Here is a 27,410-nt window from a genome sequence, read left to right on the forward strand (position 1 = left end):
TCAAGGGTCCAAATTGGAAACCGCGCGGAATTGTGGGAAAGGTACACACAAAAAAAAACTACTTCCAAGATGTCTGACATGGAGGATGACTTTATGTGCGATGATGAGGAAGACTATGACTTGGTATGGGTTCCAACGTCGAGATTTCTGAAATGGAATTGGCCTTTTTTTTTTGGAATGCGTTTCTCCATCATTAGGTTTTGTTTATCCGTTGTTGGTGGGATTTAGGTGTGGTTTAGGCCGGAGTCTCCCTCCTGGAGCAGGAGCATTGGCTGCTGTGTGTGACCGATTTGTAGCGCCCCAGCCTTAGTAGTCAGAAGAGGAATTCCCGTACAGACTCCGCTAGTTTTATAAGGATTATTTTTTTAAAAGAAACAACTACGCTCCGGGTTGTATTTTAACTGATAAGTCCTGGAGATCTGGAAACTTAGCGAGGCGGGCCTAGTCCTTTTGGTCAGGCCGAAACAGATCGGGCCTGTTCTCACTCTAGAGATCCTACATTTACAAATCATTGTCTGGTGTCTATTATGCAAGTCCTATTAAAGATTTACCAAAAGTAATATGTTTCCAATTATGTAGTCCCTAGTACGAAAATTGAGTCTCTAAATGTGATATGGTTTAGCTTTATAATTTGCCTTAATATAGTTTGTTAAAGCAATACAATAACCTCTGAACACGGATATGTTAATTGTGACATTAGTCAAGTATTTCTACTGATAATATTGGAACGATACTGTGGTTTTTATCTGCCCTGTATATAGTGAAATGTTTGATTGTATTACATTGTGTTTGTGTGTGTGTGTGTTTATAGATTATATATGTGTGTGTGTGTATATATATGAGAGAGAGAGCATTATTTTGAAATTAAAATTAAGCACACAATGTTAAAAAGCTCTTACCCCTGAACTATGATTGCATGTATAATTTTGATTTAAATTGATCTTTAGAACCAATTTTAGAAATTATTGTGGTTGGAGGGATTCAGTACATCTGTTTCTATTTACTCTATGTAAAAATAAATTGGGTCTGAATATAGTTGAACCACAGCCAGTAACATTTTTAGTGTTGTCACTAGGCTTTAGGGAAAATGTACTGAAGCAAGTATTGTGCAAAATTGTTAATTGTGAATTACTTCCATCGCTACAGCCACAATGACAGTCATGTAATCATTAATATTTCACCCTAGTGTTATATAACTCAAAATGCTCTCCAAACACAATCCAATTTGGAAGGACATAATCTGTAATTGGATGATTTTCATAGTTTGGGTAGATATAGCATGAAAACTTCATACATCCACTATTAAGCTCTACTAAAATCTTAGAAATATTTACCAGTATTGTCACTAGCATGTCTTTGTTTACTTTCAAACCTAACCTGCCTGTTTTTCTGAATGGCGTGCAGCTATGATGAGGAATAATTTACTGAAGCAGTAGTTTACAATACTTTGGAAAATGTTATCACCTGGGATCATTTTAAAAGGCATACATGTCGATATTAACCTGGCAGTTCTGTTTTGAGAGTTAATCTATTGATGGTGATCAATGTTTTTAAATGGACTTCCTTTTTTAATCTGCATTGATTTTTCATTTCATGACACAAACTGTGGGGATCACAGCTGTCATATTTTGAATCGTGGTATAAAAGTTTGCCAGTAGTGTGTCCTGATGCATTAAGCTATCATGGTGTATTTTTGTAGCTTTGGGAGGTGGAAAACTTACCAAGTTAGTGACACAAAATGTCATATGACTCAGATGAATCAAATACTTATTGCATATTTGGTAACCACATACTGACATAGCTGAAGCATTCCAGATATTGAGTTTGTTACATATGTGCATAACTAATACTCATTTGTCACTGAGGTACTTTTAATGCTTGGGTTGCATAATGGGCCTTAGTATCAAAGCCTGTGTGTTTCTTAACTCTAAAGATGGGGCAGTTTAAATGAGGTTCAAATTTTGAGTTTTATTAGCTCGTACATGAATATGTAGATCAGGCCTAGGATAGAAGATAATGAATGTATTCTCGTGTTTACTACTTAATGTTACAAGCAACATCACACGCAACTTTCAATCTACAGTAATGGGTAATCTGGCTGTACTGGGTAAAATTGTTGGTTATAGAGTTTATTGTCATATAAGAGTGCATGTTCAAGCTATATTAATGTCTTAGTAATTGAAATGATGTGTTTTGAACTGGATGCCTTTTTACAAATATTTTACATACAAGTTATTTGTCAAAATATTGATAATCTTCATGAAGAAACTTTTAAGATGCAAAATTGATTGTTGCTAATCATTTTAAAAGCTGTTAAAATAAGAGATCTCAACAGTAAAAGTCCTTTCTAAAACTCTGTTACAAAGAGATATCATGAACATCCTTTTGTCTGGTTTTCAGTTGGTTTGAATATTCTTTGCTTAATGGTTGAAAGTAGTATCGTCGGGGGAATCGCCTGGGAGAAATTAATGGATGGACAGTGTGAGGAAGTTTGAATTATCAGTAAAGATATAATTATTAATCCAGGGTGGTTCCGTAATCTCGTACTAATTCAGCAGTACTTTTTTCTCGCTAGTACCCCTGAAGTCAATCTGCACGTGCTATTTATACATATATACTCAAAAAATGTCAACAGACAAATAAATAAGATGTTTGTGATAACTTTTCACAATGTTGGTGCAGGGTACTATTAATCATAACACTAACAGTCATGTAGGACCATCAAAGATATTAGCGAATGATTATCTCACAACAGCTGTGACTCAATAAGTTTTCCATTGGTTGCTTATGGATTATTGTTTTAACCAACAGGAATATTCTGAAGACAGCAACTCTGAGCCAAATGTGGATTTGGAAAATCAGTACTACAATTCCAAAGCATTGAAGGAGGATGATCCTAAAGCAGCACTTAGCAGCTTCCAGAAGGTTCTATATTCCATTTTATCTACTGGAATGCAGATTGTGATAGATGAAAAGTGAAAAGATGATGTCTGAAAGGGTGGTAGAAGCAGATTCAATAGTAACTTTCAAAAGGGAATTGGATATACACTTAAAAAGGAAAAATGTGCAGTGCTATAGGGAAAGAGCAGGGGGGGGTGGGACTAATTGGTAACTCTTTCAGAGAGCCAACACCGACATGATGGGCTGAATAGCCTCCTTCTGTGCTGCATGATTCTAAGTGCATCTGTTTCATAGCTGTTTTTTTTTATCAAATGCTGAGGATGGCTTTTTTATGCACCTACTGAAAGAATCTGGTTCTTTTAGCCTAGAACCATAGAACATTATAGCACAGAAATGGGTTATTCGGGCCATCAAGTCTGCATTGGTCTTTTTCTCTGCATGAGACACCTGGTTTAACCCTAATCACTGCTCTCTTCCAATGCCTTTATTACTCCTCTTTATCAATCAACTATCTAATTCTCTTCAAAGGAATTTATGGACACTGCTTCAACAACAGTTTATGGCAGATAATTCCACATTTTTTGCTAACTTTCCTTTAATTCTTTCTGTGGTTATCTTGAATTTGTGTCCTCTCGTTACCATTTCACTGACCAGTGGACACAATCTGTCATTATTTAGTTTATTGTAACCCTCCATAATCTTGGAGCCCTCTATCAGGTCACTCCTTAACTTTCTTTGCGCTAGTGAAAAAAGCCTTAACTTCTCAATCCTGGTAACATCCTTATGAATCCAAGCTGAATCTTTTTGATTGCTTTTATGTCCTTCATATAATGGGATGCCCACAACTTACACAGTACTCTAAGTGCAGCTCAACTAAGTTTTTGTACAAAGTCAAAGTTGTATTCTGTGCCTCCAGATACAAAACCAAGTAATCTGTTTGCCTTTTTTATGGCCTTATCTGTGCGTCCTGCCAACTTTAATGATCTGGGTATCTGCACGCCGAGATCCCTCTACCCCTCTATTCCATTTAAAATGTTACCATTTGTTGTGCTTTTCCTATTATTACTTTGAAAATGTATTACATCACATTTTTCTACATTAAACTGCATCTATCACCGATCTGCCCATCTTACTAGTCTATCCATGTCCTCCTGCAGTCTTTCACAGTCCTCGTCATGATTGTCATCCCCCCCCCCCCACCCCGATTTGGTGTTATTTAGTATCTCTGCTAGCCCCACTCTCTGCTAGATGTTTGCCTTTGAGACGCATATAGTCAAGTAAGTGGGAGTTGGAGTTATTACTTTGGCCTTATTTTGAAAAGCAATATAGAGCAGGGAGGGAAAAATGGATGTCTAAATTTTTATCTATTTTGCTACTCTTAATTTACACATTTTAATGGGGTCATGCCAATTAACAGAAAAACAGATGGATTCTGAAGCAGACAACACAATTGACCATCCAAAGTATAATTTAGTAACTTAAGTAGGATTATCTCATTATCCTTGTTTGCTTGCTTTTCCACAGTCATTTTTGTTAATTTTCCTAGACTTGTGGTTTCTAATTTATGGTCAACCAGTATCAAATTTTGTTTGTGGTTTGGTTGAGGCCTAATTCAAGGAAACTGTTAGTTGTGCAGTATAATAATGTGGTACTAGTCTTTTAGACTAGTTTATAATCCTCTTCAGATCAAAGAGTTTTATTCATAAATCACAAAGCTGTTTTTTTTAATGAAGATGTGTAATTGCAATTTCTTCTGTTGAAGATTTCTTAAATCATTCCCTCTTCCATTAAGTTGATGAGATTCATCTTATCCTAAATTTTTACTTGTCATCAGCAATTTTCTTAAAATGCATTGAGAATAATCTGCAGGTTGCTAAGTCTAGGACAAGGGAACATAACTTTAAAATCAGAACCAGGCCATTCAGGAGAGAAGTTAGGAAACACTTCTTCATGCAAAGGGTGGTAGAAGTGTGGAACTCTCTCCTACAAAAAGCAGTGGATGCTAGCTCAATTAATAATAATAAAACTGAGATCATTAGATTTTTGCTAACCAAGGGCATTAAGGGATATGGAGCCAAGGCAGGTAAATGGAGTTAGGATACAGATCAACCATGATCTCATTGAATGGCGGAACAGGCTCGAGGGGCTGGAATGGCCTATTCCTGTTCCATTGTCCCTTAGTCAAATAATAACTGGTCGTATTTAAATAACCCTGGGATGGAGCTCTTACTTAGCAATCACATTTTCAAAACTCTGAAGCATTTCAACTGATGAGCTTCTTGCTTGACTCCCCAGTAGTGGCAAATGTGTTGTAATTGGTTGAGGTGATGTAATTTTGTACAATTAAAAGTGTAGATAAGTTATTTCATAACTGAGGTTTTTTTTTAAGTGTCTTTGTTCTTTTTTGGTATCAAAGTACTGTGAATGAATAGACAATTCACATAAACCTCCCTATATACTGATGTTAGTCTTCATTTGAATGAATAGACACAGGAAATGTTATCTACTTCCGTTTAATACCTTTTACAGCTGAAATGAGATTTTTTTTCCAATAATTAAAAGCTGCATTTCATTACAAATGGTAATGCAAAAATCAAGTGCTTACCAAAATACAAAGAATCTCCACAAATCATTATCTAAACCTACACAGCTTAGGACATATATCCCAATGTTCATCTTTTATCAGAAAATAATCACTGTTAACAGCAGTTGTCTAGGATGTATCATTGTTGACTAGATTGAGTGATGATAGCATACGATACATTCACACTAAAAGTGTTGTGTTGGTGCAAAACAGTTATAATGTAAAAGCAGCCGGAATCTGAACTCGGGGCCTGACCTGACACTGTAACGAAGTGGAGGGAGTCTCTCTCACTACTTTGCTTCGGCGTCAGTTCGTGCCATGATGCTTGATTTACACTATAACAATTCAGCGTCAGTGCAGGGCCACAATTGCTTCGTTCCAGTGCGAAACTTATGGTGTAAATGCACCCATAGTGCCGTTGAAAGGAGATTACAGATAAAGTAGCATGTTCAACATTTTGTACATGGAAACAAAATGTTGAACATTAATTCACCATGGCTGCACTTTGAACATTCAGCTCTACGTTTTGTTGAGATGAATAAAGCTCAGATACAAATAAATAACTTCCTAAAATAATACATTAAAACAGCTGGTAATTTTCTAGTTCAGGTAATTTTGAACTGTAAGAATTGAGGAATAACAATTTAAGGAATACATGGCTGTCTTTGACAAATGTATGAAATAGAAATATCTAAAAATTTTTCCACAGGTATTGGAACTGGAAGGTGAAAAGGGAGAATGGGGATTTAAAGCACTCAAACAGATGATTAAAATCAACTTTAAGCTGGTAAGAGCACCCATAGTTTATAATGTTGCATAGAACCTTAATAGAAATGCCCAGTAATCGTATAAATTGCATATGTATCTTAAAACAAAAACATTTCTGTTTGAATGTCAAGGTGATAAAATTATGATAGATGCACTCACTAAATTGCGTCATTTATTACTTTTTTTGGTGAAAAACTCTTCTCCAAAGCTTTTGAACTTAATAAAGTTCTTTAGGTGGCCTGTTTTCTTGTGTGTGTTTGATTGCTAAACTCTAATTGTGATGTTCAATTAAAGACACAAGCAGAAGATAACTGAGGCTTGTCCCACAGGGTAACTATCCAGAAATGATGAACAGATATAAGCAGCTGCTAACATATATCCGGAGTGCAGTCACAAGGAATTATTCAGAAAAATCTATCAACTCCATCCTTGATTATATATCCACTTCTAAACAGGTATGCATTTAAAACTGATTTGGTAGAACTTTGTTATTGGGTATTGATATCTAATTTACTGTTTTGTGTTGTTAATTTAAGCCAACTCTGCCACAATTGTGGGGAGGTGGAAGAAATTATGAAAAATCAACAGAATTTAAATATGATGCTGCTTATCAAATACAAATCTTAAATCCATTCTCCTTTCAAGCAATTAAATAAAATTTAAACATTCACAAATGCACTCACCGTCTTTTTACATTGGATCTGTAAGGTTGACAATCAATTTTGTGGATGACTCAGTATGGCTAGACAATGAGAAATGGAGAATGGCCTTAATGTGAAGTTATTTGAATCAAGGAGACGAGCTTGTGGGATTCCCCATATATGATTTACACAATCTGCATAAACTACCAATAAAGGGATTAAATTCAGAATTCAACAACTTGCAGTTAAAAATGTCTTTTGATATAGAAAAACATCCCAAGGCACTTCATGAACATATAATAAGACAAAAAAATCAACACCAAGTCAAAGAAGGAGTTGTCATCAAAAGCTTTGTCAAACAGATTGATCTTAATGGAGGAGAGGGAAGAGGAGAGGAGACGGTTTAGGGTGTAGATGGTTGAAGGCATGGCCACTAATGGTGGATCAGTAATGCACAAGAGGCCAAAGTTGGAGGAATGCAGGATTCTTGAAGGGTTGTAGGGCTGGAGAAGGTTATAGAGACAGGATGGGGCGAGGCCATGAAGGGATTTAAATGCGAAGAAAATAATTTTAAGTTGGAGGCAATGAGGTACTGGGAGCCAATGTAGATCAGCGAGCACAAGGGTGATTGGTGAGTAGGATAGGATACGGGGGAGCAGAGTTTTGGATGAGCTGAAGTTTATGGAGGATGAGAGGCTAGCCAGGAGAGCATTGGAATAGTCGTGACTGTAGGTAATAAAAGCATGGATGAGGGTTTCTACAGCAAGTGGGATGGCGTGGGGATGGAGGTCGAAGTAAGTGGCCTTTCTGATGAAGAGGAAATTCAGGTCAAGGTTGCAGAGGACGCCAAGGTTGTGAACAATGTAGTTCAGCCTGATACAGTGACTGGAGAAGGTGAATGGAATCGGTGGCAAGGGTATGGAGTTTGAGGCAGTCGCCAAAGACAATGGCTTCTGTCTTACCAATGTTTTGTTGGAGAAGGTTGTGGCTCATCCGAGGCTAGATGCCGGACAAGCTGTCTGACAACACTACGAAACAATTTATTAAAAAATGGTATCATGCACTGCCAACTGCAAGGATGTAGAATGGATTAGGGAGATGAAACTTTACATTAAACCAAACAGGTGGATGCATTACAAAAATTGATTTTGTTTTTTTGCTGTATGGTGTACTTTTTTCTAAATTTAGGAAAAAGAATAGTGAAATCAGATGTAGGAAAATATGTACTTTTTCAAGTCAAAAATAAATTGTTTGTAATCAGAAAACTTTGGATTTAATCAGCAAATAATACTTGCACCTGTCTCAAAAGTATATGTCTAAAGGAGTTGACTTGCTTCTTTCCCCCATGGAACATCTATCCATCGTGCAGGCAGCTGAAGATGAGTTATATCAATGTTACTTATCAGAATAGATAGAAAATAAAGTGTTCCCTGTGCAAATAGGGAAAGTGGCTGTGTTGACATTTGCAGATTTTTCTCTGTTTAATCCTAATTTTAGAATTAATCTTTTGGATGTAATTAATAGGTTTAACCTAAATTCAGAATGCTCAAGTATAAATAGATAGCTAAAGGGACTGAGTTTATTTTTGTAACAACATGAATGGAATCAGGGGTTTTGCCAGGATTTCAGGCCCTGATTGCTATCCAGTGATGCCTGCTGGAAAATGTGCACATATATGCAGGGTCAGCTGTGACGTCTTCCACTGTTGAACAGCCTGCCAGCACTTAGCTCATCAGTTCTCACATAGAGTATTTGGATGAAGCTCTGGAGGACTGTTGGCACCTGGGGAACATTATGCCAGCACAAGTCACCATCTTCACAAGACGAGGAATGTAAATTCGATTTTCACACACTTTTAAAACAGAATGACAACTTAGATAAATTATGCAAATACCATAAATGTATCTGATGTACTTGTGCAGTGTTCATGTATGTCCCTACTTTTAGTATGCTTTACATTTTGTGAACTTCATATGTGTCCAATTATGTTTATTTTAATCTTCTGCACTATGTCGGTGGTAAAGGTATATGTGAGGATCTAGGATTAATCAAGCACTTCAGCTTGTCAGTGGAATACCAACTTTTCTGTGATCTTCTGCCTCTTTTAAAACTTATTCTTCACTATGATAAATGTTTTAGTACTTTATGAAACTTGTCCTTTTTCTATAATACTTTTCACTTGAAGGTCAAAGAGGGAAACTTAATTTCTTTGAAAGAGGTCATTTCAAGGATCTCGTCAGCAATCCTTGAGTTTGAGATGCACTTCCAGCTTTGTAATCCCTTATGTCACAGAAGTAATGCACTACGTAGCAAGCAAATTTTATGTAAGGGAAAGAAAGAACTTGCATTTATATAGTGCCTTTCATGACCTCGGGACATCCCTAAATGCTTTGCAGCCGATGAAGTACTTTTGAGTGTAGTCACTGTTGTAATGTAGGAAAACGTGGCAGCCAATTTCACAAAATCATTGCTGTTTGTGTGAAATTGGCTGCCATGTTTTTGTACATTACAACAGTGACTACACTCAAAAGTACTTCATTGGCTGCAAAGCATTTAGGGATGTTGGTAGAGGGATAAATATTGGCCAGGACACCTGCTCTTCTTCGAATAGTGCAATGGAATCTTGTACGTACGCTTGGAAGGGCAGAAGGCCTTTAAATGTCTTATCCGCAAAATATCACCTCCAACAATACTATACTTAAAATTTCAACCTGGAATATCTGCTCACGTCCTGGAATGGGGCTTAAACCCACAAACTTTCTGACTCTGGTGAGAGTGCTACCGCTGAGTCAAGACTGGTAGAATTCAGGTCTCCTAGGCAGTGCTGCAGCTCCTGGTCAGTCATTTTCCAAAAAGTTTCTTGGTGGCCTTCTCCTGTACATTGTGAAACTAAACAGACAAAGAAGCATGGAAACAGTGATGGATGCTGGATTAGTAAATAAATCAAATTTGCTGAAGTGTTTCATAAGCATTAGTTCAGTTAAGTTACATTGCAAAATTCCAGAATATAACACAGCCCAGTACAAACGAGCTGAAACAGTAAATGTGTTAATATTCCCTGTTAATTCCTTACCCCTCCCCCTTTTTGAAAATAAATTAATGTAAGTTGAGTTATTTTAACCATGAATAGTGGTGGACAGTATTTGGGCTCCCAGACTGCACTGGACACTGTGTGAGGGGAGCCTGATTTTTGAAAATTTGCTCTCCGTTGTGACTCAAAAAAAATTTGAAAACAGGGCTTTTTATATAGCCACTGGGAAAAGAAAATAATTGCTTATCCACAATGTTCCACGGTATGGCCTTAGTTGTATCTTCTATTCAATGCAGAATTTCCTCCACTGCACTCGGCTCTTTTCCTTAGTACACACACTCACGTTTAACAGCAGGCTACAAGGATGTAGGACAAGGAAATGTTACTCTTGTTTGGTTTGAGGAGCATTGTGGAGCCAGAGTAGAGAGACTTTAACCTGCATCTATATTCTATGTCTTGTGAGAATGTTTGATATTCCTGGCCTTGATAGCATAAATGTTCACTACCATTCCATTCACTTCTGCCCCCATCCCCACCAAAAGTTCCAAGTGCCATAACTTGCTGTGACCAGGATACTGACAATTTCTCATCACAAGTCAGAAGCATTCATACATTCTCTCTCCGAAACAAGAATAGGAGGGAGAGTGTAGAGAAGGGAAGCAATTTAGGAGACTTTAATCTACTTTATTCCAGTCTTATTATTTCTTTTTCAATTTTGTTTTGCCTACTTTTTTATGCTTTGTTTGCTTTTCATTTTTGTTTCTGAACTTGTGTTTTTTGTGGTGTCCTCCTTTCCTGAACCTATTTTCTTTTAACTTTTTCTCTTTTTGTCACATTACTTTTTCTTCCCATTTTAACATCTTTCTGTCCTTTTCACATTTTTATTTCTATCTCCTCCTTCCCCTTCCCTTTTTTTTTCTCCCTTACCTGCCCTCTCCGGAACCTGTTACATCTACCTTGGTCAAGCAGCAGAAGTCGATGAAGAGGCAGGGTAGCAGCGGGGGAATCGCAGAAACGGACCTGAAAGCTTGCTTTGGCGGGGAAGCTGAATCAAAGGTCAGAAAAAGATTTGCATAATGTCAGGAGACAAAGATATGGACCGGAATCTAACTTCAGTGCTTGCTATTTGCTTTTTCTTGGTGTTGGTGATGGTGGTGGTGGGGTTACGTAAATCAGAGCCAATTTTAATTTCAAGTCAATCATATAATTGGCTTGGTAGTGTGTATAGGTACAAATATCTAGGAATTGTGGAAATACCAAGAGAGTAAGCATTTGAACTTTCCACAGTTTCAAGATTATGTAAAATATTCATAATTCCCAAGATTTATGTACCCATGGAGGACTGGTAGTGAGCCAAGACACCTTGACCCTATTGCGTTCTGCTTATAGAAATGGTGGGGGTGGGGGGTGGGGAGTGGAAGAGCTCAATATATTTTCCTGCCGTCAGAAGGCAGGATAATTCTCTGATTGGCCTACACATTAATTAAACTCGACAGAAAGTTTCATGAGAATAGTGTGTAGTGTTTATGAATGGGAACAAATTGAGTAAGTTGAAATGCTGCAGTACTTGTTTTCTGCCTCTCGCGTGACCCATTATATTCTCATGGTGCAATATATGTTAAATGTAAACATTAGATCCTCACAAAATGCCTTAGGATCTGAACATTTTGACATTGCGTCTATCTGAGTATAACTACAAACATTTTTCTACTCTTAAGGAAGCTGTTTTTTTTTAAATTACAAGAAAAGGAAATGTAAAAAAAATAATTAATTTTAGCACTCTTCCCTCCCTCCCCCCCACCTCCTCAGAAATGTGAAGAAATTCTTCTGATTTGCAGAGTATGCTGTCACTGAGTGTAGGATTTTTTTAAACGTAAGAATGAAATTGAATAGATTTGTCACTGAAGGCTGCTAATGGGTGTAAGATTACATCTTGGGCAGGATGGTGATAGATTATATGGTTTTCGGAATGAGGGAGTCTGAGGGTAGGAGCTATTTGCAGCACCAGTGCACAAGATTGAATGGGTTTGATGAAAAAATGACCTTTTCTCACTTTACTCTTCTATACTTAATAAGAATCAGTTTTACAGACCCAATGTAAACATTTGGTCCATGCTTACAGTTACAAACATTAGCATTTCAACTTGTAATCCAAATCTGATCACTTACTATTTTAATTTAGATAGTGATCCATACTTAATTTTAACATTGCAATTGTTGGGGGGAATGCAACTCTATTTGCACATTTCTTTTTCAGATGGATTTGTTGCAAGAATTTTATGAAACTACTCTTGAAGCTTTAAAAGATGCAAAGAATGACAGGTTATGGTTTAAGACAAACACAAAGGTAATTATGCTCTTTCTGTTGTAGTTAAAATTCTATGTGTTGCTTTGGACTCTGTAATCATTTTAATATCCTGGGCCTAGCAACTATTTGTGAAACTCAATTGAATATGATATATTTATTTTCAGCTTGGCAAACTGTATTTGGAAAGAGAAGAGTTTGGGAAACTACAGAAAATATTACGCCAACTGCACCAGTCATGTCAGGTAGTCTGATTTCTCTTGAAAAAATATTGTTTTTGCGTCAAGAATAGAACATTTCCAGAGAACAGTAAAGAAGATCTGGATTAAGTATCAGAGTTTTGATATCAGTAGCTTTTTGACCTGGTGCATTTGGTACCTGAGTTACCTTATGACTGGTAACTAAGATATGCAATATTGACTTCAGGTGACTCACTCTCCAAGGCTTCTCTTGATAGTACATCCAAGACAGGGAACTAGCCAAATTGAGAATCTTAGGTGGAAACCTGCACATGGTTGCAGATGTTATGTAGGTAAAAATATAAGTGTGATTTCTAGCTGTGTACACTGCTAGAATGAAGACATTTTTAACGGTTTATTTTAATTCCCTTGTTTCACAAGAAGTGAGGATGGGAATTGTTAGTATTTTTCTGCTTCTCATATGTAATTTACCACCTCAAGAAAATGTTTTCCACTCCTTTGACACAAGGAATTCCTGCTTAAAAAAAATGAACAGGGTGAGAATTGTTCATGTGCCTAATAAATAGTGTCATCCCAGTAGCCAAATTTAATTTGCAAATTTTACTAATCTACATAATTAAAAGTTTCGCTTTTTAAACTTCATCTGTTGCATCATGCCTTTCAAAGATGTTGCACCTCAAAAGTTAGTGATGGACTGAATAAGCACTTAGCTGTTAAAAGAAAGAACAAAGAACTTGCATTTATATATTGCTTTTTACAACCTTCGGATGCCCCAAAGCACTTCACAGCCAATGAAGTACCTTTGAAGTGTAGTCACTGTTGTAAAATAACATGGTAGCCAATTTGCACACGGCAAGGTGCCAGAAACAGCAATGAGATAAATGGCCAGATAATCTGTTTTCCTGCTGATGTTTGAAGGATGAATGTTAGTCAGGAAACTGGGAGAACTCGCCTCCCATTCTTCAGATATTGCCATTGGGTCTTTTGCGTTCACCAAAACACAGTTTAAAGTTCCATCCAAAAGTCAGCACCTCTAAAAGTGTAGCACTCCAGTTAGTACTTCACTGAGGTGTCAGTCTAGATTATGTGCTGAAGTCTTTGGAGCAAGGCTTGAACCCATGACCTTCTGACAGAGGCAAAAGTGCTACACTGAGCCAAGACTAGCACCTAGTTAAATTATTAATCAAATATCCAATCGACTAAATGTGAAGGAATGAATAAGTAACCAGTAGAAAATTAGTAATCCAGTCCCCAATAATTTTTTAAGTCACCATCACAAACTAACAATTACCACAAAAGCAACCAATCAAATTGCTCAAATTTCTTAACAGTTTTCAGCTGCCATATTTCTTCATTCAGACAATGTTAACAGCTGGAATTACAATTATATTTTTATCTGCATAACAGTAGTGGCTGCACTTCAAATCAATTCATTGTATGTAAAGTACTTTGGGCTTTCCTGAGAGATATGATATAAGGCTATTTAAATACTAGTTCTTTGTTATGACACAAAAATCCATAAAAAATACACAATTCTGGGGAAAAAAATAATGACTGACCTTTCAGGAGCGAGATTAGAAAACATTTCTACACACAAAGGGTGGTAGAAGTTTGGAACTCTCTTCCGCAAACGGCAATTGATACTAGCTCAATTGCTAAATTTAAAGCTGAGATAGATAGCTTTTTGGCAACCAAAGGTATTAAGGGATATGGGCCAAAGGCAGGTATATGGAGTTAGATCACAGATCAGCCATGATCTTATCAAATGGCGGAGCAGGCATGAGGGGCTGAATGGCCTACTCCTGTTCCTATGTACCTTACCCATGAAGTTGTTTGTTCAATGTTAGAAATACCTGCTTGAGTCAAAAATTTCATTTGGACGTTTGTGCAGAAATGAAATAGATAACCAGATCATCTGTTTTAGTTGTTGATTGAAGGATAAATGTTGACCAGGACACTGGGAGAACTCACTTCCCCTGCTGTTCTTCGAGTAGTGTTGTGGGATCTTTTACGTCACCTGAAAGGGCAGACAGAACCTCATTTTAACGTCTCATCTGAAAGACTGCACTTCCAACAGTACTATGCAGAAGTGCCAGCCTAGATTATGTGCTCAAGTCTCTGGAGTGGGGCTTGAACCCACAACCTTCTGACTCAGATGAGAATGCTACCACTAAGCCAAGGCTGACACCTTGTCACCTTGAAAACTTAGTTGTACCTTGAACCAAATTCTGTAAAGTGGCATGTAATGTTACAAATATATGTGAGGCCTTGTATCTTTCACTAACTTTTTTAAGTTATAAAATATTTTTACTTTGTATTAGTTGTGATATATTTCATCAGTAAATTTGCTGCATTTTAGCAATGGGCAAAGCTCTGTTGTATTTAGGCTGCAATAAACATCAAACTGCTCTCCAGGTCCTGGACTACCAGAGATTTATTCTTGTCCACTGTGTTCCTTTTTACCATAAAAGTTGATAGCACAGTAAGGAGCTCTGTCACTTCCTCATGTCATTGTTAGCTCTTTACTAGAGCAATCCAAAATTAATCCCACTGCCTCGCCCTCTCTCCATAGTCATGTATCTTCCTCTGCTTCAAATATTTATCCAATTTTGTCTTAAAAGATACACTGGTTTATGCTTCATTCACTCTCTGTGACAAGGCATTCCATTTAACTTTGTGTTTTAAAAAAAAATCTCTTAACCATTCTAAGTGACAATTTTAAATTGATGACTTCTTCATCATTGACTCCTCTCTGAGGAAATAATCTTTCTATATTCAACCTATCAAAACCATAATTTTGAAAACTTCAATTAAATCTCCTTTGCTTTCTCTGCTCCAGTGGAAATAGTCCAACTATCTCAAGTTTCTTTTCGTAACTATAGTTTCCCACCCCTGATATAATTCTGCTGAATCTACACTGTACAGTCTCTCTATGGATTTAATCTCCGTTCTATAATGGGATGCCTAACACTGCACGTAGTACTACAGTATGGCCCAACCTACGCTTTGTACAAATTTATAATTACTTCTTAACTCTAGTACTCAATGCTCCAATTTATAAAACTCAAAATGCTATTGGCCTTTTTTATGGCTTCATGCACCTGTACTGACATTTTCTGGGAATTATGTTCCCAACGCTGTAGTCCCAAACCCTGCTTCCCCCACACCCCATTACTACAAAACCCAAGGATCCAGGGCCCCATACTTCCACATCCCAATACCTCTCCATTCCTCCTACATCCCACGCCCACCCTCCTAACACAATTAAAACCAAAACACTGCTTTCCTCGCCGCCCCCCCCCACTCCTATAGTTCTGCACACTTCCTACCTACCTGCATTCATCAACTTATTTTTTTAATAAATATTAATTTTATCCCCAAACAAACCAAAATACAGTTGCTCTCTAGTTCTCGTCAACATTTCCTTTTTTGCCATGATTACATCTTTTACCCTCCAAAGCCATAATCCATCTTATACACACCTTCCACTTATCAATGCGATAATGTATTCGGCATCACATTGTAGAATTCTCCTCTTATAAAGCAACCTATCTTCCAATTTAGTGAGCAATGCCAGGGGAGATCCATTAGTAATTAATAAATGAAAATGAGCATGATGCACATTATTAGAAAAGTCCATTCCACCTGGGATTTTCACCCTATTTTGTATAATCAGTTAAATCTCTGTTGATTAATTCTACGCACTAAATTCTTAAGTATTGTCCAAGATTGTTTTTGTTATTTTATAGACTGATGATGGTGAGGATGATTTGAAGAAAGGAACACAACTATTAGAAATTTATGCTCTGGAGATCCAGATGTATACTGCACAAAAGAACAACAAGAAATTAAAAGCGCTATATGAGCAGTCCTTACACATCAAATCTGCTATCCCTCATCCACTTATCATGGGTGTCATCAGAGGTGAGAATTGAAATAACAAAAGTTATTGGAATTAATCATTGCTGTTTTTGATATTGAGTACATGTTGTTAATCTGTGATTTCCTGAACACGTGCACATGGGGTTTGTGGTTTTCTTTTGGTCTTTGATGAAATGTTGTACAAGATGTACATACAGGAAACAGTAATAAAAAAAATTAAACTAATAGCACTACTAGCTCCTTGGCAAAGATTTTAGTTTTTATTCAAATTTAATATACTAGCAGATCTCATGTGGCATTGTTCACGCTAAGTCAGATATTGTGCTGTTTTACAATGACTGGAGCATTATACCAAGTGAGATGTTGTGTCTTATTTTGCTGCTAAGGTGGAACTATGTTTACATTGACATATCGTTTTTAAGTCTAATTGCTGTAAATAAGCAGAAGCCTTACATCGCTTAAAATTTAAATGCGGGAGGAAATTTTCAGATTTCCAAATACTTGTAAATTTCCCGTTCCAGGTCACTGTGCAGACTTCGCTGTGAACAGCAAATAACCTGTAATTTAACTGAATATGTACTTTTTTTTTCAAGTACATAATTTTTTGATGTTTTACGCAGAATGAGATGGACGCATTCAAAAGTTTTGTTAAAAAAGCTGATCTCCAATGATATGTTACTCACGGGTAGTCTAAAAACATGGTTGTAATGGTTAGCTACTAATCTGGCCTGCCCCTTTTAAGGCCATTGTTCAGGTATTTCCTGTGGGCAAGTGGCCTACGTAGGTCCTGAGAACAATTGGAGTGGATTCAGTATTTGGTAAGGGAAATGTTCACATTGCCAGGCACTTTGAAATTTCCAACTTCAGGTCAGAAAAAAACAGCATTGCCCTTCCTTGTACTACTTCCATGTACTTTGGTGTCTGTCTAATCTCAAAACTTTGATACCAAAAACTTGTCATTCCTCACCCAAGAGAGCATGCAATCTGATCCCAGAGTTTCTACCAATGTGCCCTAAATCTGGCAGCTCTGGGTGTGCAAGAGTGACCAGGGTTAGTTCTGTCCCTTACTAGAACCCCATTGTGCTGCACAACTGGCCTATTAATTTCAGTTTTTAACTTCAGTGATGCATTGGAGATTTTCCAATGTCTGTTTGTGTGTCAATGTACATTTTACTTGCTGCGAATTGTTAAGATTTGTAGTTAAAGCATGTATGCACGTCAGTGTAACTACAACAAAGCACAAAATCTAGTAGGTGGCAACGAAGGCATCGACTGGAGTGGATGCTGATAAGCTGTGAAAATTTAATCTTGAGAATCAAAGAGCAAACTTCCAACCGGGAATCAGTCTCGTGCTCTTTTAAATATGTGTTTTATTTGAATGCTTTGAACTTATATGGCCTGTGTAAATCCAAATAAAGTGAGCATCATGTCAAGAGCACACAATGGATATATTTCAGTGCTTTCGCCAAGGGAGTTGGGTGGGTCATTCAGTTACATACTGATTTTCACCAGTGAGACCTGAATTTAAATCTAGCCCAGGATGACGAGATGAAAATTTCCATCTGTTGGCATTAAAACTGTCTCTAATTTGTTGCAGAATGTGGAGGTAAGATGCACTTAAGAGAAGGAGAGTTTGAAAAGGCACATACTGATTTCTTTGAAGCATTCAAGAATTATGATGAATCAGGAAGCCCCAGACGCACCACTTGCCTGAAATACTTGGTATTGGCTAACATGTTGATGAAGTCAGGAATTAATCCTTTTGACTCTCAGGAGGTAAAGTTACAAATACAATTTTAATGTTATTGAATTTTGTTACAGCATTTTATTACAACCCTCACTAATTCTTTTCTGTTTAGGCCAAACCATACAAGAATGATCCAGAGATTCTTGCAATGACAAATTTAGTAAGGTAAGTCACTCTGTGTATAAGAGTGTACAGTACAGCACTGTAAAAATATGACACTTTTACCTGTGTGCTGTGTAATTTACAGACCATTTTTAAAAAATAATTTTAGATACAAGGTCTGGTTTACGGTTTAGAATGTGCTCTTTTTCTCCTAATTTGAGGTAACATTTTTCATAAGGCTAGTAACTATTAAGTTAATGCTTTCATTACTATTGTAGTCTGCAATTGAAGACTTTATTGGAAGAGTTGGGTGAAAATGAAATTATTGCAATTAAGCAAAGCCAATCAAGACTGAATAACACATTAGGAATAAACTAATGCCTGAGAAAATATCATGAAGCATCTGATCGCAAGATAAATACAGATAAGGAAGGCCATTTGACTAATCTTACCTCATTTATTTGAAAAGACCTTGCTTCCTCCCCCCAGTCATGGCATCCAACTGTTTCTTAATTGATAAGAGGTGGTGAGGGACCAAAAAGGAGATCTACGCATTGAGGCAGTGGGCATGACTGATGTAATAAATGAGTACTTTGCATCTGTCTGTACCAAGGAAGAAGATGCTGCCAAAGCCACAGTAAAAGAGGAGGTAGTTGAGATACTGGATGGGCTAAAAATTGATAAAGAGCAGGTATTAAAAAGGCTAGCTTTACATAAAGTAGATAAGTCACCCGGTCCGGATGGGATGCTTCCGAGGTTGCTGAGGGAAGTACAGGTGGAAATTGTGGAGCTACTAGCCATAATTTTCCAATCATCCTTAGATATGGGGGTGGTGCCAGAGGACTGGAGAATTGCAAATGTTACACCCTTGTTCAAAAAAGGGTGTAAGGATAAACCCAGTAACTACAGGCCAGTCAGTTTAACCTTGGTGGTGGGCAACTTTTAGAAACGACATTCTGGGACAAAGTTAACAGTCACTTGGACAAATGTGGATTAATTAAGGAAAGCCAGTACGGATTTGTCAAAGGCAAGTTGTGTTTAACTAACTTGATTGAATTTTTTGATGAGGTAACAGAGAGGGTCGATGAGGGCAATGCGGTTGATGATGTGTATATGGACTTCCAAAAGGCATTTGGTAAAGTACCGCGTAATAGGTTTGTCATCAGAGTTGAAGCCCATGGAATAAAAGGGGCAATGGTAGCACGGATACGAAATTGGCGAAGTGACAGGAAACAGAGATTAGTGGTGAATGGTTGTTTTTCGGACTGGAGGGAGATATACAGTGGTGGTCCCCAGGGGTCGGTACTAGGACCACTGCTTTTCTTGATGTATATTAATGACTTGGACTTGGGTGTACAGGGCACAATTTCAAAATTTGAAGATGGCACAAATCTTGGAAGTGTAGTGAACAATGAGGAGGATAGTGATAGACAAGAGGACATAGACAAGCTGGTGGAATAGGTGGACACATGGCAGATGAAATTTAACGCAGAAAAGTGTGAAGTGGTACATTTTGGTTGGAAGAATGAGGAAAGGCAATATAAACTAAATGGTACAATTCTAAAAGGGGTGCAGGAACAGAGAGATCTGGGGGATTACGTGCACAAATCTTTGAAGGTGGCAGGGCAGGTTGAGAAAGCAGTCAAAAAAGCATACAGGATCTTGGGCTTTATAAATAGAGGCATAGAGGACAAAAGCAAGCAAGCAAGTTATGATGAATCTTTATAAAATACTGGTTCAGCCACATCTGGAGTATTGTTTCCAGTTCTGGGCACCGCACTTTTGGAAGGATGTAAAGGCCTTAGAGAGGTTGCAGAAGAGATTCACTAGAATGGTTCCAGGGATGAAGGACTTCAGTTACGTGGATAGACTGGAGAGGCTGGGTTTGTTCTCCTTAGAGCAGAGAAGGTTGAGAGGAGATTTGATAGAGGTATTCAAAATCACGAAGGGTCTAGATAGAGAGAAACTGTTCCCATTGGCGGAAGGGTCAAGAATCGGAGGACATAGATTTAAGGTGATTGGCAAAAAAACCAATGGTGACATGAGGAGAAATTTCTTTACACTGTTGGTGGTTAGGATCTGGAATGCAAAGCCTGAGGGGGTGGTGGAGGCAGATTCAATCATGGCTTTCAAAAGGGAATTGGGTAAGTACTTGAAGGGAGAAAATTTACAGGGCTACAGGGAACGGGCGGGGGAGTGGGACTAGCTGGATTGCTCTTGCAGAGACTGGGCACAGACTTGACTGGCCGAATGGCCTCCTTCCGTGCTGTAATCATTCTATGATTAGAGTTTTTGGCCTCCACTACCATACCCAGAAGCCCATTCTATGCATGAAGAAGAACTTCCTGGCATTATTCTTAAATTTACCTTTGTGGTTTGAACCTTTGTCTCCTTGGCCTCAATGTATTGACCTGAATTGTAGCAGCACAATGATATTTGAACTTTTGACAATATTTTACTGAAGTACTTTGTTATTCAATCTTTTCTAATAGGGTTGAGGTTTGACTGTTTCACTCTAGAGGTTGTTCAGAAGGCATTTGAGATTCTTTTAAAAACAAAGTAACTGGTGGCTGTTAGAAATTGGGCAGACTAAATGTTTCAACAAGTGGCAAATTATATAATTCTAATCAACTGGATCTTCTCTAGAATGCTCCATAAGCTATATAAAAATTACCATTTACTGATTAAGTGAAAAGCAGAATAGTAAATCTTACATATCAAAATGTGAAATTGAATGCCTGCAGTTAGAGTTCTGGTTGAATAAAATGTGATGTGCTATACTTGATCTTAAATAGGAATTGCAATTTAACTTGCATTTGAAGAAAAAGGTTCCAATAAAAACCTATTATTCCTATGTTTTTTAAAAAAAGCCAGAATATTTAGTAGAAAACACAAATGTCATAGTTTTACTTAAAACTATAATTCAGAAAATCTGACATTTTGCATGGTGTAATTGCATCTGTTTCAGTTTAGTGAACTATGGCTGACTTTTACATAAAACTAAAAGCAGGTTTTAAATGGGCTTAAAGTCATAATTGAGATCAGAATATTTACCAAAAAATAAATTTGAGTCCTTGCCTTCAGTTTGATGAAGTTACTTAAGTAATCCTGTTAATGAACACTGAAGAATAGTTTAGTCATTTAGAAGTGAAGATAAATTGGCAGTTTTTGATGGAGTGTGTTGATTTACAGTGTAAGCCACTTTTAATGGGCCGATCCTTGCTGACCCAATTTAATCTGCTTAACTAAGGTCCATTATAACCAGGGAAGTCACTGTCACTGACTATCTAATGGCTGCTATTCTAAATCCTTAAAATTGTATTAATGTACGTACTCATCAGTTCTTTGATACATGAGCTAAATAACTTATGTAAGTGAATACTGTGTTCAGACTGTTTAAGAGCTCAAACTCTGGTAGATACAACTTCTGTTTTATCAGCAAAATAGAGCAGAATGATTCCAGATACTATCAATTTCTGGCTAATTTATATTTTCTACAACCATAATTAATTTAAGTAAACAAATAGGTGCTCAAACCAATATATCTGTCCGCTATAATGAAATATGTATTACTTTTAATGCATTTGATTTGGGAAATGATCTTGTTCATCTAATTATCTAGAAAAACTGCAACCGTTATAAATGGGGCACAATGTATTAATAGTTGTACTACAAACTGGCAGGGAAACAGATTCTCTGCATAGTGTTCCTGGTCTGAGTCAATCTGCCCTACATGAGGAAGAGATACAAAGTGAAGATGAGCTACTTTCTTAATTGGTACAGGCCCTAACTTGGGATATCTTCCTGGCACCTCCACTTGTAAAAAGAGTAGAAAAACAAAGTTCTGAAGAGGGAAAATTGAAGTTAAAGTATGCTGTTTTCACAGTGCCTATCAAAATAATGACATCACTGAATTTGAGAAGATTCTGAAAACCAATCACAGTAACATCATGGATGACCCCTTCATAAGGGAACACATAGAAGGTATGGCTCAAATAAAGATGTAACTTATTAATTAAGTGTTTATATGCGTGCATTTTAAAAATCCATGCTGTGAACTGTTTGTCGTCCAATATTACTTATGGGAAATGTTAACAGTACGATAACTGCAGTGGCACTATTTCACATTGTTGCAAAGAATTTAACGTGCTGAGGGAATTTCTGAAAGCAAGACCTCCCTTTGGTATATTATTGTCTAATGCACTTATGAAAAATCTTTCTCCTAGTATTTCATTGGCATTCTTCCCTGCAAATTACTATTACATACATTTTGCACACATATAATGTAACTGGTCAACTGTAGTGGTGATCAAATAGAGCTGCAAAGATTAGGAATACTGTCAATATGATTGGACTTTCATTACTACAGGTACAGTATAAAAACTGTGGCCGAGGAGAGGATGGGAACAGGATTTGTAGGGGGGTTGAAGACAATGTCTTCAGTCCTCCCCATGTTTAATTGGAGAAAAGTGTGGCTCATCCAGGACTGGATGTCGACAAGCAGTCTGACAACAGAGAGGAGGTAGAGCTGGGTGTCGCCGTTGCACATGTAGAAGCTGACCCCATGTCTTTGGATGTGGTTGCCAAGGGGCTGCATGTAGATGAAGAGGAGTATGCAGCCAAGGATAGATCCTTGGGTGATTCCAGATGTAATGTTGTCGGGCCAGAAGAGAAGCCATTGCTAGAGATGCTCTGGCATTGGATTGGATAGGTTTGGTGGAACTAACCGAGGACAGTCACACTGAGTTGGACAATAGAGGAAAGGTATTGGAGGAGGATAATGTGATTGACCATATCAAAGGCTGCAGAGAGGTTGACAACAAGGAGGGATAATGCACCACAGTCACAGAGGGTGTCATTTTTGACTTTAATTAGGGCTGTTTCAGTGTTGTGGCGGGGCAGAAACCTGATTGGAGAGATTCAAACATGGAGTGGCAGGAAAGATGGGCACAGATTTGGGAGGTGACAACATGTTGCCAATAATTTTGGAGAGGAATGGGAGGTTGGAGATTGGACCATGGTTTGTAAGGACAGAGTGGTCTAGGGAGGATTTTTTGAGGGGGGGGGTGGTGGAATTGATGGTGGTTTTGAAAGGAAGGAGGACAGTACCTGAGGAGAGGGAACCGTTTACAATGTTAGCCTGCATGAGGGCCAAAAAAGGAAGTTGGGTGGTCAGCTGTTTAGTGAGAATGGGGTCAGTAGCCGGAGGTGTGTCTTATGGACAAGACGAACTCTAGGACATCCGGGATGATAGGAGATAAACCAGAGAAAGATGTGGGTTCAGGGTTAGGTCGGGTTGAACCATGCAGGGGGTTTGGCTTCATGTGCAAGGGGAAGGCGGGGATGCGGCAGAGGCAGCTGAACAGATGGTCTCAGTCAAAGGAACAAAGATGTCCATGAGCTCTTGACACTTGCTGTTGGAGGTGAGGGTGGAGGGGGCATTGGAGAGGGGAGGTCTAAGGAGATGGTTGGTACTGCAGAAAAGAAGCCTGGGGTTATCTTTACTCCAGGATTATCTTAAAGCAATGAGAGGTTTTGGCAGAGGAGAGCAAGGCCCAATAGTGGTTGATGTGATCCAGCCAAACCTGGTGATGAATGACTAAACCAATTGTGTGCCAGATTTACTCAAATCTGCATCCCTTGGACTTGAGGGAGTCATGGTGGATTTTCTTGAGTTTCACATAACTTTTTGGACCCATATTTCATGGTGTGTTACAAGCACAGATCTGCAAAGGCATTTTCCATAATTGTTTGATCCCATTTGCAGCTATACTTTTGGAAGGGAGGTGCATATCCTAGCATAATAATGACATCCTTTCTTGCTCACCGTCAAAAAAAAAAGTATGTTCCCTGTGAAAATCTTATAAAGAAGCAGTAAATGACCATCCTGGAAAATGGAAAATTGTTCTATCGCAGCTAGGCCAGTCTCCACTTCATGCCCAAGTGACTGGAGCTTATGATCACAGTTTTTGCTGATCACACCAGGAATTGAGTATCCAGACACTTGAGAAGTAAACTGAAATTTTCTTCAAAATTATTATCCCCAGAACTCTGAATAAAAAAAATTAAAACACGCATCATGAAAAATTAGTGTTTCATTATTCTGTGTTTTGGATTTAAGGTTTTCTAACTCTTCTATAGCTAAATTGGTAAATGCACTGCTGTGTGGAACTGAGCCACACAGACTAAGATGATCCAATGTTTGATCCTAATCTTTGCTCAACCAGGTCAGCAATAGGGTTGTTATAATTAATCTCGATATCACAGGAATAAAAGTAGAAAATGCTGGAAACACAGAACTAACGAAGGGTCATCGACCTGAAACGTTAACTCTATGGGCCGGATTTTGCTGTGAAAATAACGGTGAGGCTAACAGTACTCACTGTTATTTCTGTGCAAATGGTACAACATCTTCTGGCGACTGCACACGCGCAGTTAAATGTGGAAATCCGGAAGTTGCTGCACCAAATGCCTGGTAAAATCCAAATCGTTTTGTATTAAAATCTTGCATATAGAGGACTTCCTCTTAATCGTGGTGGAGAATATAGTCCACCATGTGTATTATGCAGAACAAAGGTATATGATAAAATACAGCCACTTTGTATGCTATAGTAAATCATAATACTATACAATGTAACATGAAACTCAAGAGCCAAAGTCCAGTAGCCTGTTAAAGGACTGTTAAAGGTGAGAATGTACTGCCCGAGTGAGTGTGTTGTTTACGATTTTTCTTTCTTTTAACAATTAGGACATTTCCGTGATAATGGATTCATTTTTTTTCACAGAGCTATTGAGGAACATCAGAACCCAAGTCCTGATAAAATTAATAAAGCCTTACACTAGGATACATATACCATTTATTTCGAAGGTGAGATCACATTTTACTATTAATATTTACAAGAAGAATAGAAATCCAAAGTTGATTATCTTCAGGATTCAGATCCCAAATTCAGGTTTGATATTCAATCATCCAAATTTCAACACCAAGCATTGCCAAACAATAACCTAATCACCCCTGGTAACAGGTAATTGAACTATAGCCTTTTATTAGACCAATATAATTTTTTTTGCATGTCAATTTAAAATAAGTTGGTGATAACCAAAATATAAAGCACCTATATATATAGACTGGAAATTTGATGTTCAATTTTATAGTTACTATGGAATGTAGCTGCTGAATAATCTGTCAACTGGGCCTTAGAGCGATGGAGAAGAGATGACAAAGATCAGCCTTGCTACTTAGAATGTGCTGGCTGATCATGGAGCACCATTAATGGCAGCAATGGAAAGTATTTGGATCATCTCTTACTCTCTGGTCATAGAGTGTGTGGAAGAGTGTTTTGGAAATGTTTGCATGTTCTCTGAAATGGAGTCCAGGAGGCTATTAACAAGATAAAATTAGTTGAATTAGCATCTATCTATTTTCACTCTATATTGCCCTGTTTGACTTTTTACACACTTCACTTCTTATAGTCACCTCCAGTGTTGGTGCTTTCAATTAGTTTGCAGTCCTTGTGTGTTTTCCATCTGCTCGCATATGAATCAAATTTAGATGGATCAGAAAATTAAGCATTACATTTTTAGTGACGTCCAATTTATTTTCATTGGCAGGTTTTAAAATTTTCTGTAATCCCTTATTCCCTTTTATCAATCCTGTTTTTGCCCCAGGAGTTGAACATAGATGTAGCTGATGTAGAAAGCTTGTTGGTGCAGTGCATATTGGACAAGTAAGTACTATTTTTGAAGATAATGTGCATTTTATTTGAATTTTCTTGAGCTAGTTAGTGAAAGATTGCTGTAACCTATCAGTTACAGCAAGAGAACAGTATTGTTTTCTCTGTTTTCAAATTGGTAACATTTTATTACACCTACCTTAAGCATTGATTGCCTGGAGTATAAACTGTTCATTGAATGACACATATTTGTTCAATTTAATTTATTAACTTGGAATTTTAACATTCTACATACTACAGTCATCAGTAATCTTGAAAATTTCCAATTCAATCTACTAAAAAAGTGTTCAACTTTTTTTATAGCACTATTCATGGCCGGATCGATCAAGTCAACCAACTGCTTGAATTGGATCATCAGAAAAGAGGCGGGGCTCGGTATACTGCATTAGATAAATGGACCAATCAGCTTAATACGCTCAACCAAGCAGTTGTCAGCAAATTGGCTTGATGCAATTTAGGCTTCTACAATAATACAATAAGGAAAAGATGCAGTGATGTAAACCTTAAAAACTGAGTGGCTGAACTGCTGTTGGTTGGCCCTGAAAACTACCAGAGCTATGGCAGAAGTGCTTTTTGATCAACTGGTTTGTGTTTTGTTGCTGCATTTGTCCCAAGACACAGCTTTAATCTGAAGAAAACCAAACTGCTACAGGATTTGTGGTATATTGACATCGTGCCCTCCATCATAAGGGAAATGACGGTCAGAGAGCTGTTTGTGTCAAAATTTAAAAACACAGACTCTTCACTTTGGTGACATCTAAATATTTTAGCAGTAGAAAACCTCTCACCGAAATGTTAAACCAACCCTGCAATAATTTGAAATGTGTACCAGTTTTTGAAGATACATTCTTTCATGTACGAATTGGCATGTTTGCGTCATTCTGCAAAATGTCTTGTCAACTTCCAAATTATGTGGCCCATGAGTTCTCTGTACCTGCAGTGTAGTAAAACTTTAGACAGGAACCTTCATCTGTGGCATACTGCCACATTAGGTTTGAAGCAGCAAAATAAAATACAGCTCAGAAATTGGAAATGCTGTAATTTTGGAGTGCTTCCATTTGTTTTTTTTTCTTTCTCAACAATTCATATGAAAACCATGCACATGTTCCATCTCTTTGGCCCCAGTAGATCTGCACATACTGTGAAATATGGCATTTATTCAAACAAGTCAGGAATTTAATTGGTTTCTCAACAGAATTTTTTTTTAAGTTTACATTTTTTGACTAGTTTCAAAGTAGTATTATTAACTAGCCTAGTACACAGAACTGAAAGCACATCATTTGATAGTTTATTTTCTGACAATGCGGGACATATGGGTGTTGTGTGCCATAGTACAAGTTCAACCTTTGCTTAGCTTTAATTGGCTGAAGCTATTTAACTGCAATTATTCTCGAGGGTGCTGCCTGTGTGAATAGTCAAAATACAGCACTTTGATTTTGGAATTTGAGTATGGCTTTGTTTTTTTTTAATATGTCTTATTACTGATAAATCAGAAAAATAAACTAGTTATCACAAA

General features: G+C 37.5%; 1 protein-coding gene across 3 annotated transcripts; it reads left to right on the forward strand.

The window, feature by feature from the left end:
- Positions 1–46: 46 nt before the first annotated feature.
- cops2 (COP9 signalosome subunit 2) lies at positions 47–27,410 on the forward strand. 3 transcript variants are annotated; one of them, XM_067971479.1, is made up of 14 exons: positions 47–123; positions 2,812–2,925; positions 6,195–6,272; positions 6,583–6,708; positions 10,892–10,981; positions 12,183–12,272; positions 12,398–12,475; positions 16,180–16,354; positions 17,910–18,088; positions 18,172–18,224; positions 22,048–22,145; positions 24,947–25,029; positions 25,830–25,888; positions 26,198–27,410. In XM_067971479.1, the coding sequence occupies exons 1-14, from the start codon at positions 70–72 to the stop codon at positions 26,340–26,342; spliced, it is 1,422 nt and encodes a 473-aa protein (XP_067827580.1). In that variant the 5' UTR covers positions 47–69; the 3' UTR covers positions 26,343–27,410. The 3 variants fall into 3 exon arrangements, with proteins under 3 accessions (XP_067827580.1, XP_067827581.1, XP_067827582.1); XM_067971480.1 differs by having other exon boundaries at positions 10,895–10,981; XM_067971481.1 differs by lacking the exon at positions 10,892–10,981.

This window comes from Heptranchias perlo, chromosome 34, assembly GCF_035084215.1.
Source record: "Heptranchias perlo isolate sHepPer1 chromosome 34, sHepPer1.hap1, whole genome shotgun sequence".
Lineage (NCBI taxonomy): Eukaryota > Metazoa > Chordata > Chondrichthyes > Hexanchiformes > Hexanchidae > Heptranchias > Heptranchias perlo.

Bases quoted from the DNA above. Each gene is read 5' to 3' on its own strand.
- cops2 (XM_067971479.1), top strand. From the start codon at position 70: ATGTCTGACATGGAGGATGACTTTATGTGCGATGATGAGGAAGACTAT. The intron at 2,926-6,194 runs GTTCTATATTCC...ATTTTTCCACAG, and splicing joins CACTTAGCAGCTTCCAGAAG to GTATTGGAACTGGAAGGTGA. The intron at 16,355-17,909 runs GTGAGAATTGAA...AATTTGTTGCAG, and splicing joins TATCATGGGTGTCATCAGAG to AATGTGGAGGTAAGATGCAC.